The 12,072-nt window shown below is 37.2% G+C and overlaps 1 protein-coding gene across 1 annotated transcript in view; it reads right to left on the bottom strand.

Annotated features, from left to right (window-relative positions):
* LOC111148307 (Rho guanine nucleotide exchange factor 28) overlaps positions 1-12,072 on the bottom strand; it is a 124,236-nt gene that overhangs the window by 87,501 nt on the left and 24,663 nt on the right. The window contains exons 4-6 of the mRNA XM_022504801.1: positions 9,830-10,037; positions 7,046-7,157; positions 3,163-3,205 (exon numbers count right to left, since the gene is read on the bottom strand). Of these exons, the coding sequence (XP_022360509.1) occupies positions 3,163-3,205; positions 7,046-7,157; positions 9,830-10,037 (363 nt within the window). The remainder of the gene's footprint in view (positions 1-3,162; positions 3,206-7,045; positions 7,158-9,829; positions 10,038-12,072) is intronic.

Here is a 12,072-nt window from a genome sequence, read left to right as displayed (position 1 = left end):
CTTTTCACTTTATAAGAATCTGGAAAAAAATTTAAACTCTCTTCCAATCCCAGAACAAGATGCCTAAATTCTATGATCAATTTGATGACCAATGAAATCATCCTCAAAGTTTTATAAAACACATTTCTCAGAGATTCTCATGGCATTACCTCTTCAATGAAGATATTTTAAGTACCTTCAGACTAGAGGTCTTTCTCATCTTAACCTTTAAACCTATAATATCTATAACTTATTTTTTGAAGAAATGAACAGCTAAGTATTAAAAGGAATCCCAAATATCCAAACAGAAAATAGACACAATGGGACTTTTCTGGACATTCAGATGCTCACATTAAAAAATATATATATACCAAGTAATAAATTTAACACATTTAAGACAGAGGATATTAATAAAATAACAGTCATGCCATATAATCATTAAGAAGTTGGTACACTCTGTAAAAAAAAAAATTTTTTTTATTTAAAAAAAGAAGTTGGTACACCCTGAAACTAATATTACAATGTATGTTAACTAACTGGAATTTAATTAAAAACTTTAAAAAAAAGAATTATATACTTACATTGAAAGTACTAAAGTGTATTTGTCAGCTGCTATATAAACTAACATTTTTAGAGAATTAAATACTACTATATTTTGTATTTAAAAAACTTGACAGAGATGAAGTATCTTTTCCTACAGAAAAGATCCTACAAAGTCTGGAGTGGGCCCCTTTTCACCTGTCTGCATACTTTCCTAGTAACCCAGTGATGAATATAAATATGAGAATTTCAAAGAAGGCAAGTTCTTCAAGTACAATATGACTGAAGCAAAGCATTAATTAGCATTAGGATCTCTGGATCCTACTAGAGCATCCGATAAGGTATTGGGCAGAGACTAAGTGAAATGAAAGATGTACTCTACTAGATACACCAGGGGATGTGACTGAGAAAGTCAGATGCTTTGAGGATGTAGACCAACACAGACTAAGGAAGAGAAAAAACCAAGTAACAAAATAATAAGAAAAGGATACTCCCTACACATACCATCCAAGTTAAAATATTTTATAGATTAATATTTAACCAATTAGAACACTGGCTTTTTCAGTCTTAAGTCCCTGTCTTAATGGAGAATAAATATTTTTTTTAAAGATTTTTTTATTTGTTTATTTGACAGAGAGAGATCACAAGTAGACAGAGAGGCAGGCAGAGAGAGAGAGAGGGAAGCAGGCTCCCTGCTGAGCAGAGAGCCCGATGTGGGACTCGATCCCAGGACCCTGAGATCATGACCTGAGCTGAAGGCAGCGGCTTAACCCACTGAACCACCCAGGTGCCCCTAGAATAAATATTTTTGATTAAAAAAATCTAAAAAAAAATTTTATATCAGTCCATTACTTCTCCGATAGTTAAAACGATGACAGGGAGAAGACTGTTAACCAAAGTGATAACAAGGATGATGATCAAATTCCACAACTGAGTAAACTGCCGGCATGAGTACTCAGTGTACCTAATGTAAATGTAAAAACACCCAATGGGTCAGTTTTTGCTGCTTTTGCTATCATCACTGTCTCCATCACGGCCATGTCTTCTTCATCATCATCCTATCAGTAAAGGGTAACCTTAGTCTTCCTATTTGTATCATCTGAACATTTCTTTTTTTTTTTTTTTAAGATTTTATTTATTTATTTGACAGAGAGTGAGATCATAAGTAGGCAGAGAGGCAGGCAGAGAGAGAGAGGGAGAAGCAGGCTCCCCGCTGAGCAGAGAGCCCGATGTGGGGCTCGATCCCAGGACCCTGGGATCATGACCTGAGCCAAAGGCAGAGGCTTTAACCCACTGAGCCACCCAGGCGCCCCTCATCTGAACATTTCTATTCTGGTCTCAAAAAAATAGGAATGAACATATGGAGGCTTTTTCTTAGTGATACTTTTTTTTTTTTTTTTAAGAATTAAAGATTTATTTATTTATTTTTAGAGAAAGAGAGTCGGGGGTGGGGGAGCTGGAGAGAGAGAGGGAGAGAATCTTAAGCAGACTCCCTGCTGAGCACAGAAATTGATCCAGGGTTTGATCTCATGACACTGAGATCATGACCTGAGCCAAAATCAAAAGTCAGAGGCTTAACCAACTGAGCCACCTAGGTATCCCTTTTTCTCCCTAAAATTTAAAAAAAAAAAAAAGTCATATATATATATTAAAAAGTCCCAAATATTAGTATAACTAGGGCCCAAATTAAAGCCATTTTCCTTTTTCACACTGTCTCCTCAAGCCAAACATTTATGCCATTTCTGACACTGGATTTGCACATAACCCCAGGACTATTTCTCAGTGTGACTTATGAGCAGTTACTCAAGACCAGTAGAACTCAATAATCCTGCCTGCTCGCTGCTCAGCTTCCCAAGCCTGACTCCAGCAACAGTTTTGACTTTCTGGGGAAAAGAGAAGCTGAGGTTTAAAGCTTTCTCTTTTAAAAGAGAAGCTGAGGTTTAAACCTATCAACCAGAAAACTGTTAATGCTTAAAATACTTTCTTGGGGCGCCTGGGTGGCTCAGTGGGTTAAGCCTCTGCCTTCGACTCGGGTCATGATCCGAGGGTCCTGGGATCGAGCCCCGCATCAGGCTCTCTGCCTGGCAGGGAGCCTGCTTCCCCCCTTCCCCTCTGTCTTCCTCTCTGCCTACGGTGATCTCTCTCTGTCAAATAAATAAATAAAATCTTTTAAAAATTTTTAAAATAAAAATAAATAAATAAAATACTTTCTCTATCACTTACTCTTTCCTTCAAAGTTAACCAACCACTCCAAGCCGTATTCCAAAAGGACACACAGCAGAGGTGGCTTTCTTCGTCTGACCAGCCTGGGGCCTGTTTCCATAGCAAGTCTTCTTGTCACGGTAGACAGACCTAGCAAGAACCCAATACCTTTCTAAAGCAGGTGATCCTCACACGGCTGCTCCCATTGGTCCAGGCTATTGGAGGTGTGTCTTTGAAAATAGCCCCAAAGAGAACACCGTGTCCGCAGTCCTGAGACATGCAGCTCTGGGGACTCAAAGTAGCAGGTTTGGAGCAAAGTATTCTGGCAGCCTCATTACACAGAAATCTCTCATAAACTATGGAACGGATCTCAGAATTCATGTGCAAACATTTCCAAAGACAGCAAGCAGACCCTCAGGAAATCTGGAACAGTTAAAATACCTTTTTTCTCTTGGTGGCTCCGGTAGGCTGTAAGCTCTTTGCTCTACAAGACACAGAACAATAAAATGAAAACTGAGGCAGACAAGCTAGCAGTCATGTGCTAGTCTAAAATGTACACACTCAACCATATTTTATCATTATTCACACCATCAGTTAGAGGGTATCGAGGAAATCAGTCATCTTACGTAAGTAGGGCATTGCTCTGGGTAGCTTTATCACTGTCCCTAGTTTGGAGAGAATGAGGGGTGGGCATCACATGGCGACATTCAATGACTTTATGAATATGGCATTAGCAGATGGAGCAGTTTCAGCATGGAAGAAAATTAGTTCTGTCTTTTTGGATGTTTCTCATCAGAGCTTCATCCCTTACTTGTAATACTAATTCCCTAACATACCGAATCAATACATATGTTGGCTGCCTTTTAGGGAAGCTCAAAAGAAAAGTCTTGAAGGCCAGCATAAGGAAGAGTCCATTTTAATATGGCTGTAATGCCTTCATAAAATCCTAGCAGCGGCCAGTTCAGAGAGGTGCTTTGTGGTAGGAAAGGGAGGATCACTTCCCCCCCTGGACCTGGGAGCAAGGGAAATGGGAGACAGAAGGGAGGAAGCTGAGCACCATCTTGTTTCCAGAACTGAAGCGCTCCTTACAGTGACTGAGCAGAGACACCGATGTAGACAGTGAGAGAGACTGAAGGGGGGAGAGGACACTGTGGAGCACACCATCTACAGAGCGAGGACAATTCCTTTACCACTACAGTCCAGAAGAGTGAAGAGGCAAAACCAGTTCACAAAGGAAAGTGCATCAGACATATAAGAAAAACCAATTAACACATATCCCCTGAAATGTGTAAATATCAATGTTCAATCTAACACTACCTTGTATGTAACAAAAAATCTGCTTTGAAGAATCTGAAGGATTTTATTGCCACTATTAAACAGTCCTCAAATTAATTCATAAGCAGAAATCACTATGCTTATTGTGAACATTCTGAGATACCAAGAGATTAAGCCACATGTTCAAGACAATCAAGCTAATAAACCAACGGAAACAGCCTCAGGCAACTGCACAAAGTCTAATAGGGTTCCACCTAACAGTGCACAATGATTTTCAGAAGTACATTCACTTCACTCCTCAAATTCTTAAAAGTAAAACACTTCTGTCCTTCTTGGTGAGGTTATAATGATGGAGAATATTCTTGTCTATCTAAACACACAATGTACCAGAGGGAATTACAGGATAGGATTTTGTTTTGCATATACAAGCATTAAATAATGTTGCCACATCATTGTACCCTTGGCCTCCCCCCAAAACCATGAGAAATAATAATAAGTAACCTCTTAGAAGTGACAAAGATGAGAAAACAACACAAATAAGAATAAAGAAGGCCAAAGCACTATTCTATCTTGTATATCTGTATTACAGCTCATATATAGGAGCTTCCAACTGGGCTGAAAGGAGACTTGGATTCTGTTCAAATAGAGAAAATTTTTAGGACTATTCCAAACACATCAAGAAAGAATTTAAGGTCATGTAAATGTCAATTTACCTTTGATTAATCTAAATGAACTAAAAAATGAAACATCACATCTTTGAACTAGCCAGGCTTTCACTCTTGTGCTTTGATCACACACACACAGAGTTAAAATTATTCCCTCTTCTCTAAAAGCTAATTTATTCCTCATATACCTATGGTTTACCCATTGAATCTTTGTACATTTATTTTGTAGCTTCAACCTTCAATGCCCTATTTGTGATTCTTGCCTTCTGGAGATGAAATTTCATTGAAATAGCCCTATTTTTAAATACATGGTCTCAATGTAAGATTTTATTAACAGAAAAGTCAAAAGAATTGATTTTTTTAAAAATTCTAACTCAATTTTTAATTCTAACTCAAATGCAAAGATTTAAGGATTGTATGTAAGGCAGACACCCTTCCTTATTCATTAAAGAATTTATAAATCAGGGTTCTTTTCCCTTATAAACCATCGATTTCCTCTCAGTCATCTGGTCAACAACTTCAAACTTCTGAACTGACTTTAAAAACTAGTCACGCTACAGATATAATGTCAAGGCTGCCATTTTGCCTACTACAAAAACTTGGAAGCATTTTCTAAATGGTTAAGGTATGAAATTGGTTCCCCATCTAGGACCATCCGTGAAAAGATGTCAAGGTGCCACTAAAGGAATCCCAACCTAAATCAAGGTTAAGGAGACCTGGAGATCCCAGAAAGACTCATGAAATCACACACACACACACACACACACACACACACACACACACAAACACACACACACATGTATGGTATTTTTTCTTCTTATATATATATATCTATAGGAGACAGATATATCTATCCTATATATATATCTATATATATACAATATATATCTTGTTTTATATATATATATCTTCTTTTATATATATATCTCTATAGGAAATAGATTTTCTTATATATATATATCTATAGGCAATAGATATATCTATATATCACCTATAGATATAGATTTAGATATATCTATCGCCTATAGATATACATATAAGAAGAAAAAACAGGGTAAGTTTAATCCATCTTCTTCCTGTCCTCTCAATGTCATTGTATCTTTTCTTTCTCTTAGTCCTCTTCTCCATCTCCACATTTTGAAATTTAAAACTGATGTTTATTACCAGTCTTGCTTACTCCTCTTCCAGTAAGGATTCCCAGAAAGAAAAAGGAAAAAAAAAAAACAAAAAAACAAAAAAACAAAACCTGGCACTGGTTTTGCACTCTATGTGTCTTGTCTAGTATATTCATTCAACAAGTAATTTTTGAACATCTCCCATATGTAAGTCATTGTTTTAGAATGGCAGTTCCAACCATAAAGATTCTGTTTTCAGTATTGTTTCAAATGGCATAAAAATGTCAACAACAATGTAATGAAGAATAAGTAAAAAGGAAGAGAAAGAAACTTGTGAAATAAATTCCATTTTAAATATTCTACATTAGGAAACTATGAATACTTGGGCAAATCTGGGTTTCTGGGTTTTTTAAGACTTAAGGATAATAGACAAATGAAGCATTAATATATTAATAAACATTTTATAATACTTTATATTACATATGGATATGAATAGTACCAAATATACTTTTAAATATAATTACTGCAAAATATATTATGTACAGAAATACCTTTGTTTCAAAATAAAGTAAAAAATGGGAATTATGGCTGAAAGTAGCTACAAAGTGAGCTCCAAGTTGCCCATAATTACCTGTTTATTAATCTGAATTCAGTTTTGAAAATCTGTCAAGCTGTACACTTATGATGTGCACCCCTTTCTAAAGGTGTATCGATTAAACTTCTATCGTATCAAAGTTTTAGTTCTGTTTACATTGCCCCAAAGAATGCTGAGATACATTAACTCATGTTTCAACTCTCTTTTTTTTTAATTTATTGAGATTTTCTTTTTCTTTTACTGCAACTCTCTCAAGTCCCTTGCTAAATACAGAAAGGGAACAAATCTATTTTGCTATGCTTTGTCTTTAAGTTAGACTTCAGCAATTTACACATAGGGCAAAGTAATTTTTTAGGATTTCCTGAAAATCCTCTAATGCTCTCATAATAATAAACCTAGAATAAATTCTCATTTCCACTGCCCTTCCATTGCCCTTTGTTCAAAGAATAAAACAACAGAGAGGTGTGTACACATGTGCATTTTCAACAAATTGAAATCTTTAACTTGACAAATATCCAATGAGAAAAGGATTTTGCTAAGACTAGAAAAATCAATTATGAAAATGGAATTGAAAATTCTTGCCTGCTACTTTTGTGTATTTTATATATTTTGCTAACTGAAAAATCTGCCCTGGAACAGAATGTTCCCAAGGCCAAACGGTAAAGAATGCTTACCTTCACTAGAACTGCACACTGTAAAATCACGCACCAACCGAGTTTTTCCTAAAGAAATTTTGGGTGATGAGCAGGAGTAAGAACGTGAGCGGACTCCAGAAAGCAAGGATTCCTAAAAGAAATCATACCAAAGTTTTTTTTGTTTTTTTTTTTTTTAATTCTACAGAGGACTTGAAAGTGTATATTCACAAGAGATGTTACTAAAACAGCATCTCTGTAAAAAGAGTCAATGTGAATCCTTCTGATGTAATCTCATTTTTTGTTTTTTTTTTGCCTATCACAACTTCTAAAATTTTACAGTCTTTTCAATGCATTATAAACTTGAGCTTCCCACCCATATATACTTTAAAATGCAATTATGACATTCTAATTAAGTTGGTTGAAACTGAAAAATTATGTCAAACGATTTTTTTCCTCTGCATATTCAACAACGAGTCACTGTTTTTCCCCTGTTATTGGAAACTTTTTTTCTACTTAACACTGCAGTATCTGAGCAAAATTCCATATTAATTGATATCTTTTTATTTCATAATTATTAGACATTAGAGGAACTGCCACTCACAAGAGTTTTTTTTAACTTCCAGACAACTACTTAAATTTATGTTAGCTGCAGCCTCTGAGGAAGAATGCATCAAGTCTGTGCCCATCTTTCAAAAAGCTTTCCATTTAGCACTTCCTGAGATGGCATCTGGATTCACTGATTTATGTATCTTTAATTTTCTTTTAAGTGACCTACTATTTTTGCTAGTTTTCACAATTAGATATTATTTCTATTATTATATTTGCAACATATGTGACAATGTAAGATGGCAAGATAATTAAAACATGGTTATCTTACATGTTCTGGAAATTTTAAATGAATAGGCAACAGAACACCAATAAAGCCATTTATGGTACCTGACTCTCACATCCAATAGGGACCTAGTGGTTTATAAGATATCACTTAGAAATAAAATAAAGTATTGCAAAACTTATTACTAAAATTAAGCCATTAGCAACTATCCTTCACAAGCACTGGTAGCTTCTTTTCTCCCTAAGTGGAAACATTTTGTTCACCTAAGCCCACTGGTTTAGTTAACAGGCCTGGAGGAAAGCTGAAATGGAAGCCTGCCATTGTTGCAAAGAGCCCTGGGCCTTGGCTCCTGAATGCCTTATTAGGGAGGACCCACTGGTTCTAGACAGACAGCTGGAGAACTACTCTTACCACTGACTAGCCACAGAGGGCCAGAGCCAAATGTCACCCTCTGCGTTTAAGTCATATCTAGTAATTATTTCTCATAATCATGGAACTTTGAAAATCAGCCAGAACACTTTGGCAAAAAATTACACAGGGCAATTACAGAGGCAAGGCAAGATATATTTTATAGAACAGAGTCTTCCTGAAAGTGAACAGCATGAATTGATCCACGAAGACCAAATTACTTTTCCTTCCAAGTAATGAGAACTGTTTCAGAATTCCATTCAAAATGCAAATAAGTATCTACATTAACAACCATACCCATTTGTTATCATCCAGAAATATCACATGACATTCAGGTTCAAAAAATCAAGACTGCTCTCCAGGCCTCAGAGCTGAAGGGAAGGATTCGGGCACTGTAGTCAGAAGGCCTTGATCGAGTACTGAATCTACCACCAAGCAGGGCCAACCTGGACAAAACAGCTCATGTCTCCAAAACCTCATTTTCTCAAAAATTAAAAGTAATATTTACATCCCCGCTAGCTAAGAGAAAATTAGGTATTTCATACATGCATAACTCATGTTTTGTATACTGCAGAGTACACTACAAAAATAAAGCATTATCCTAACCATCGATGTAAACAGTAAGAGAAGTTTTGGGCACAGTACACATTGTTTTACAGTAGCAAACTCAATTTAAAAAGAAAACAAATGGACAATAGAAATTGAAAAGGAAGAAAACATATGTGCAAACACAAAAAGGCTTCATCTGCAAGGTTGGAAGAGTTCATTATTTAAAAAACAAAAATTAATAAAAATAAATTCAGACAGCCATGGGTGCCTGGGTGGCTCAGTTGGTTAAGAATCTTTTCTCAGGTCATGATCCCGGGGTCCTGGGATGGAGCCCAGCATCGAGCTCCCTGCTCAGTGGAGAGTCTGCTTCTCCCCCTCCTGATACCCCTCCCCCTTCTTGTGCTCTCTCTTGCTGTCTCTTTCAAATAAATAAATAAAGCCTTAAAAAAATAAATAAATTCAGATGGTCAAAAAATAAAAAATTTAAATTTAAAAATTTTTTTAAAAGAAATAAATAAAAAAAACAACCATAACAAAGCCCCAATGTGAAAATGTGTATGAGAGAAAAGTCCTCTCCTATGGAAAAAACTGACAGAGTTTATGGAGTCCCACATTAATTAGAGCAGCCAGAAATGCTCAACAAATATTACCTTCGACTGTAATATTATCTGCCTCATCATCTGAGCCAAGCAAAAATGTATGTGAGCAAACAAGTTTTCTTCCTTTGCTTAAGGGATGCTGGCAGAGATCATTATATAAAACAGTAAAATTTTCCAATATGTGAAAGATTATATGTACCGATGGTGAATTAATGAAACATAAACCAGCCATTTTCAGGACTATACAAATTCAACAGAGTGGGAGAGATTAAAAAGACAGGCTCAACCAGACAGCTCATGAGTCTTTAAAAAAAAAAAAACAAAGTTCACACCTTGAATGAATAATATAATTTGCCCTTTGGATAGAGGCGGACTGCTTTAGATAACACAGCTTCCAAGCTTACAGTTAAACTAAATTAATGCCAGGAAGAATACCTTCAACAGCAGGTTACTTGATAAAGAAAGCGACTCTGTCCTGGAGATACTGAAATCTGGTTCCATGGTGGTCTCAAAAGAGTCCAGCTCATCCCCACTAGGAATTCCAGTTCTGGAGGAGCTCTGAGACACTGGAGTGTAGCAAATGCGTGCTGGCTCAGAGCGCCCTTCCCCTTCACTGTCGGCGTCCAGGGCATCGAGGCTAGAACTAAAGTGTGGAGGAAGTCAGTAAAGAATCCGGAAGCCAACAGACTGATCGACCGACTCGCCGGTTTCTATTTCTCTCCAATCATATTCTCTCCTTGGCAGAAGGGGCAACAGATACTCAATTAAAACATTTCTAACAAAATTTCTACCTAAGAGGTGTTCTATTTTTTCTCTCTCCTCCTCCAATCTCCTCTTTTTAAATAAAAGGTTATGTTTCCCCAAACGAATATTTCTGCCATAGCTAAAGCCATGGCGAGTACACTAAGAAACAAAACCTGGTCCAAGTTAGTACTATCCTATTTGTTTTGTAAATGTAATTATTATAGGCCCTACATAGTTATCCTTCAAATATTAAAACTGCACAGGAAATAGAACCCCAGTGTTGTTTGGGAGGCCTCTGGGGGATGGCACATGAAACCACACGAGGGGGGGGGGGACTGGATAGCTTGGGCACTGAGACACGTTTGAGGACAGACTACAAGGGTCTCACTCCCGGGTTGATGGCAAGACCCGAATCAACGGGAGTCAAAGGGCTCTCAAATGTGTCCTGTTAGATTATCCTTTTTAGAGATTTTAGGTGAGCAATCCACCACAGAAACAGGTAGTGCTTCTGCTCAACAACTGCTTTTCTTTGCTAATTTAACTTTAATAACCAGGAAATTAAAAGGAAAGAATGTGACCCTCCACATTCCTGGCTCATTCTGTAACATTTACATTTTAAACCGCTCAAACACTGAGGCCAGGAGCGTCCACAGGCATGTGAATGCTGGATGCATTTTTAAGTGTATTTTTCTTTCATTGATACAGTTCTGGAGTCAAAATTTTAATAACACCACAATGAGACTGTCTTGATTATGAAATATGAAGCAGAAAGTGAAACTCTGAATTCATCCATTGTGGCTATTTTTCTTGAAAATCCATAAGCTATTAAGTGCCCACCGAATATCCATGTGATAAATTATGACATTTGTCAAAGAGACTATACTACACGTCTCTAACCCCAACACTTGGGTTACTCTCAAATCCTAAACTATCGCATGGGTCCCCTGGGGCACGAGCAAACCCAGAAGTAAAGGCCACAGCTGGCATCACTGAGGATTTCCAAAGTGGGGTCCTTCTCCTTTCAGAACTCTTTGAGGGACTTCCCCTAGGTTCTGAGCAGAGGACAAACTAGAGGTGGACTTCACCCTTTAATTCAACACACAAATGTTGAAGTCCATCAACGTATTTCTCATGAAAAACCAAAGCTTAGTGTGAAGAAACACCTTCTGGCCAATGCTGGTGCTCTGAATGTTACAGCGATGTAATTAGAGACATACTAAGTTGCTATGTAGTTTCCTGAATTCAGTGATCATCTGAGAGCAGAGTCCTTAAGAGTCGGGGGAGGGGGTGTTAAAGGTCTGCTGATGCCTTGCACCTCTGTTTTTTTCTTTCAACTTGGGATCTTGTGATGTGTCTTTCAACTTTATTAATACAAATAAACATTAGTTCAAATGGCTGGCCGCCTGACATCATATTCTAACTTAAAAGAAGTCTTTCCAATTATATACAGCATTTCTCCATCACTGTGAGTCCATGCTAGAAGTATAAGGGGTAACTTTATTTGGCATACTATACATTAAACACTTTTTAAGGGGCGCCTGGATGGCTCAGTGGGTTAAAGCCTCCGCCTTTGGCTCAGGTCATGATCCCAGGGTCTTGGGATCTAGCTCTGCATCAGGCTCTCTGCTCAGCAGGGAGCCTGTTTCCCCCTCTCTCTCTGCCTGCCTCTCTGCCTACTTGTGATCTCTCTCTCGCTATCAAATAAATAAATAAAATCTCTTAAAAAAAAAACACTTTTTAAAAACAGATCTTATTTTTAAGCAATCTCTACACCCAAGGTTGGGCTCAAACTCACAAACCTGAGATCAAGAGTCACATGCTCTACTGACTGAGCCAGCCAGGTACCCTTAAAACATTTCTTTTTCTACTAATTTAAACTGGGGTACTATTTTTCCTCATTAAGCTATTGAACTAAGATATTTGGTATCATACAC

This window comes from Enhydra lutris, unplaced genomic scaffold, assembly GCF_002288905.1.
Source record: "Enhydra lutris kenyoni isolate GAN:26980312 unplaced genomic scaffold, ASM228890v2 scaffoldscaffold19, whole genome shotgun sequence".
NCBI lineage: Eukaryota > Metazoa > Chordata > Mammalia > Carnivora > Mustelidae > Enhydra > Enhydra lutris.
This window is presented reverse-complemented; position numbering and strand designations above follow the sequence as displayed.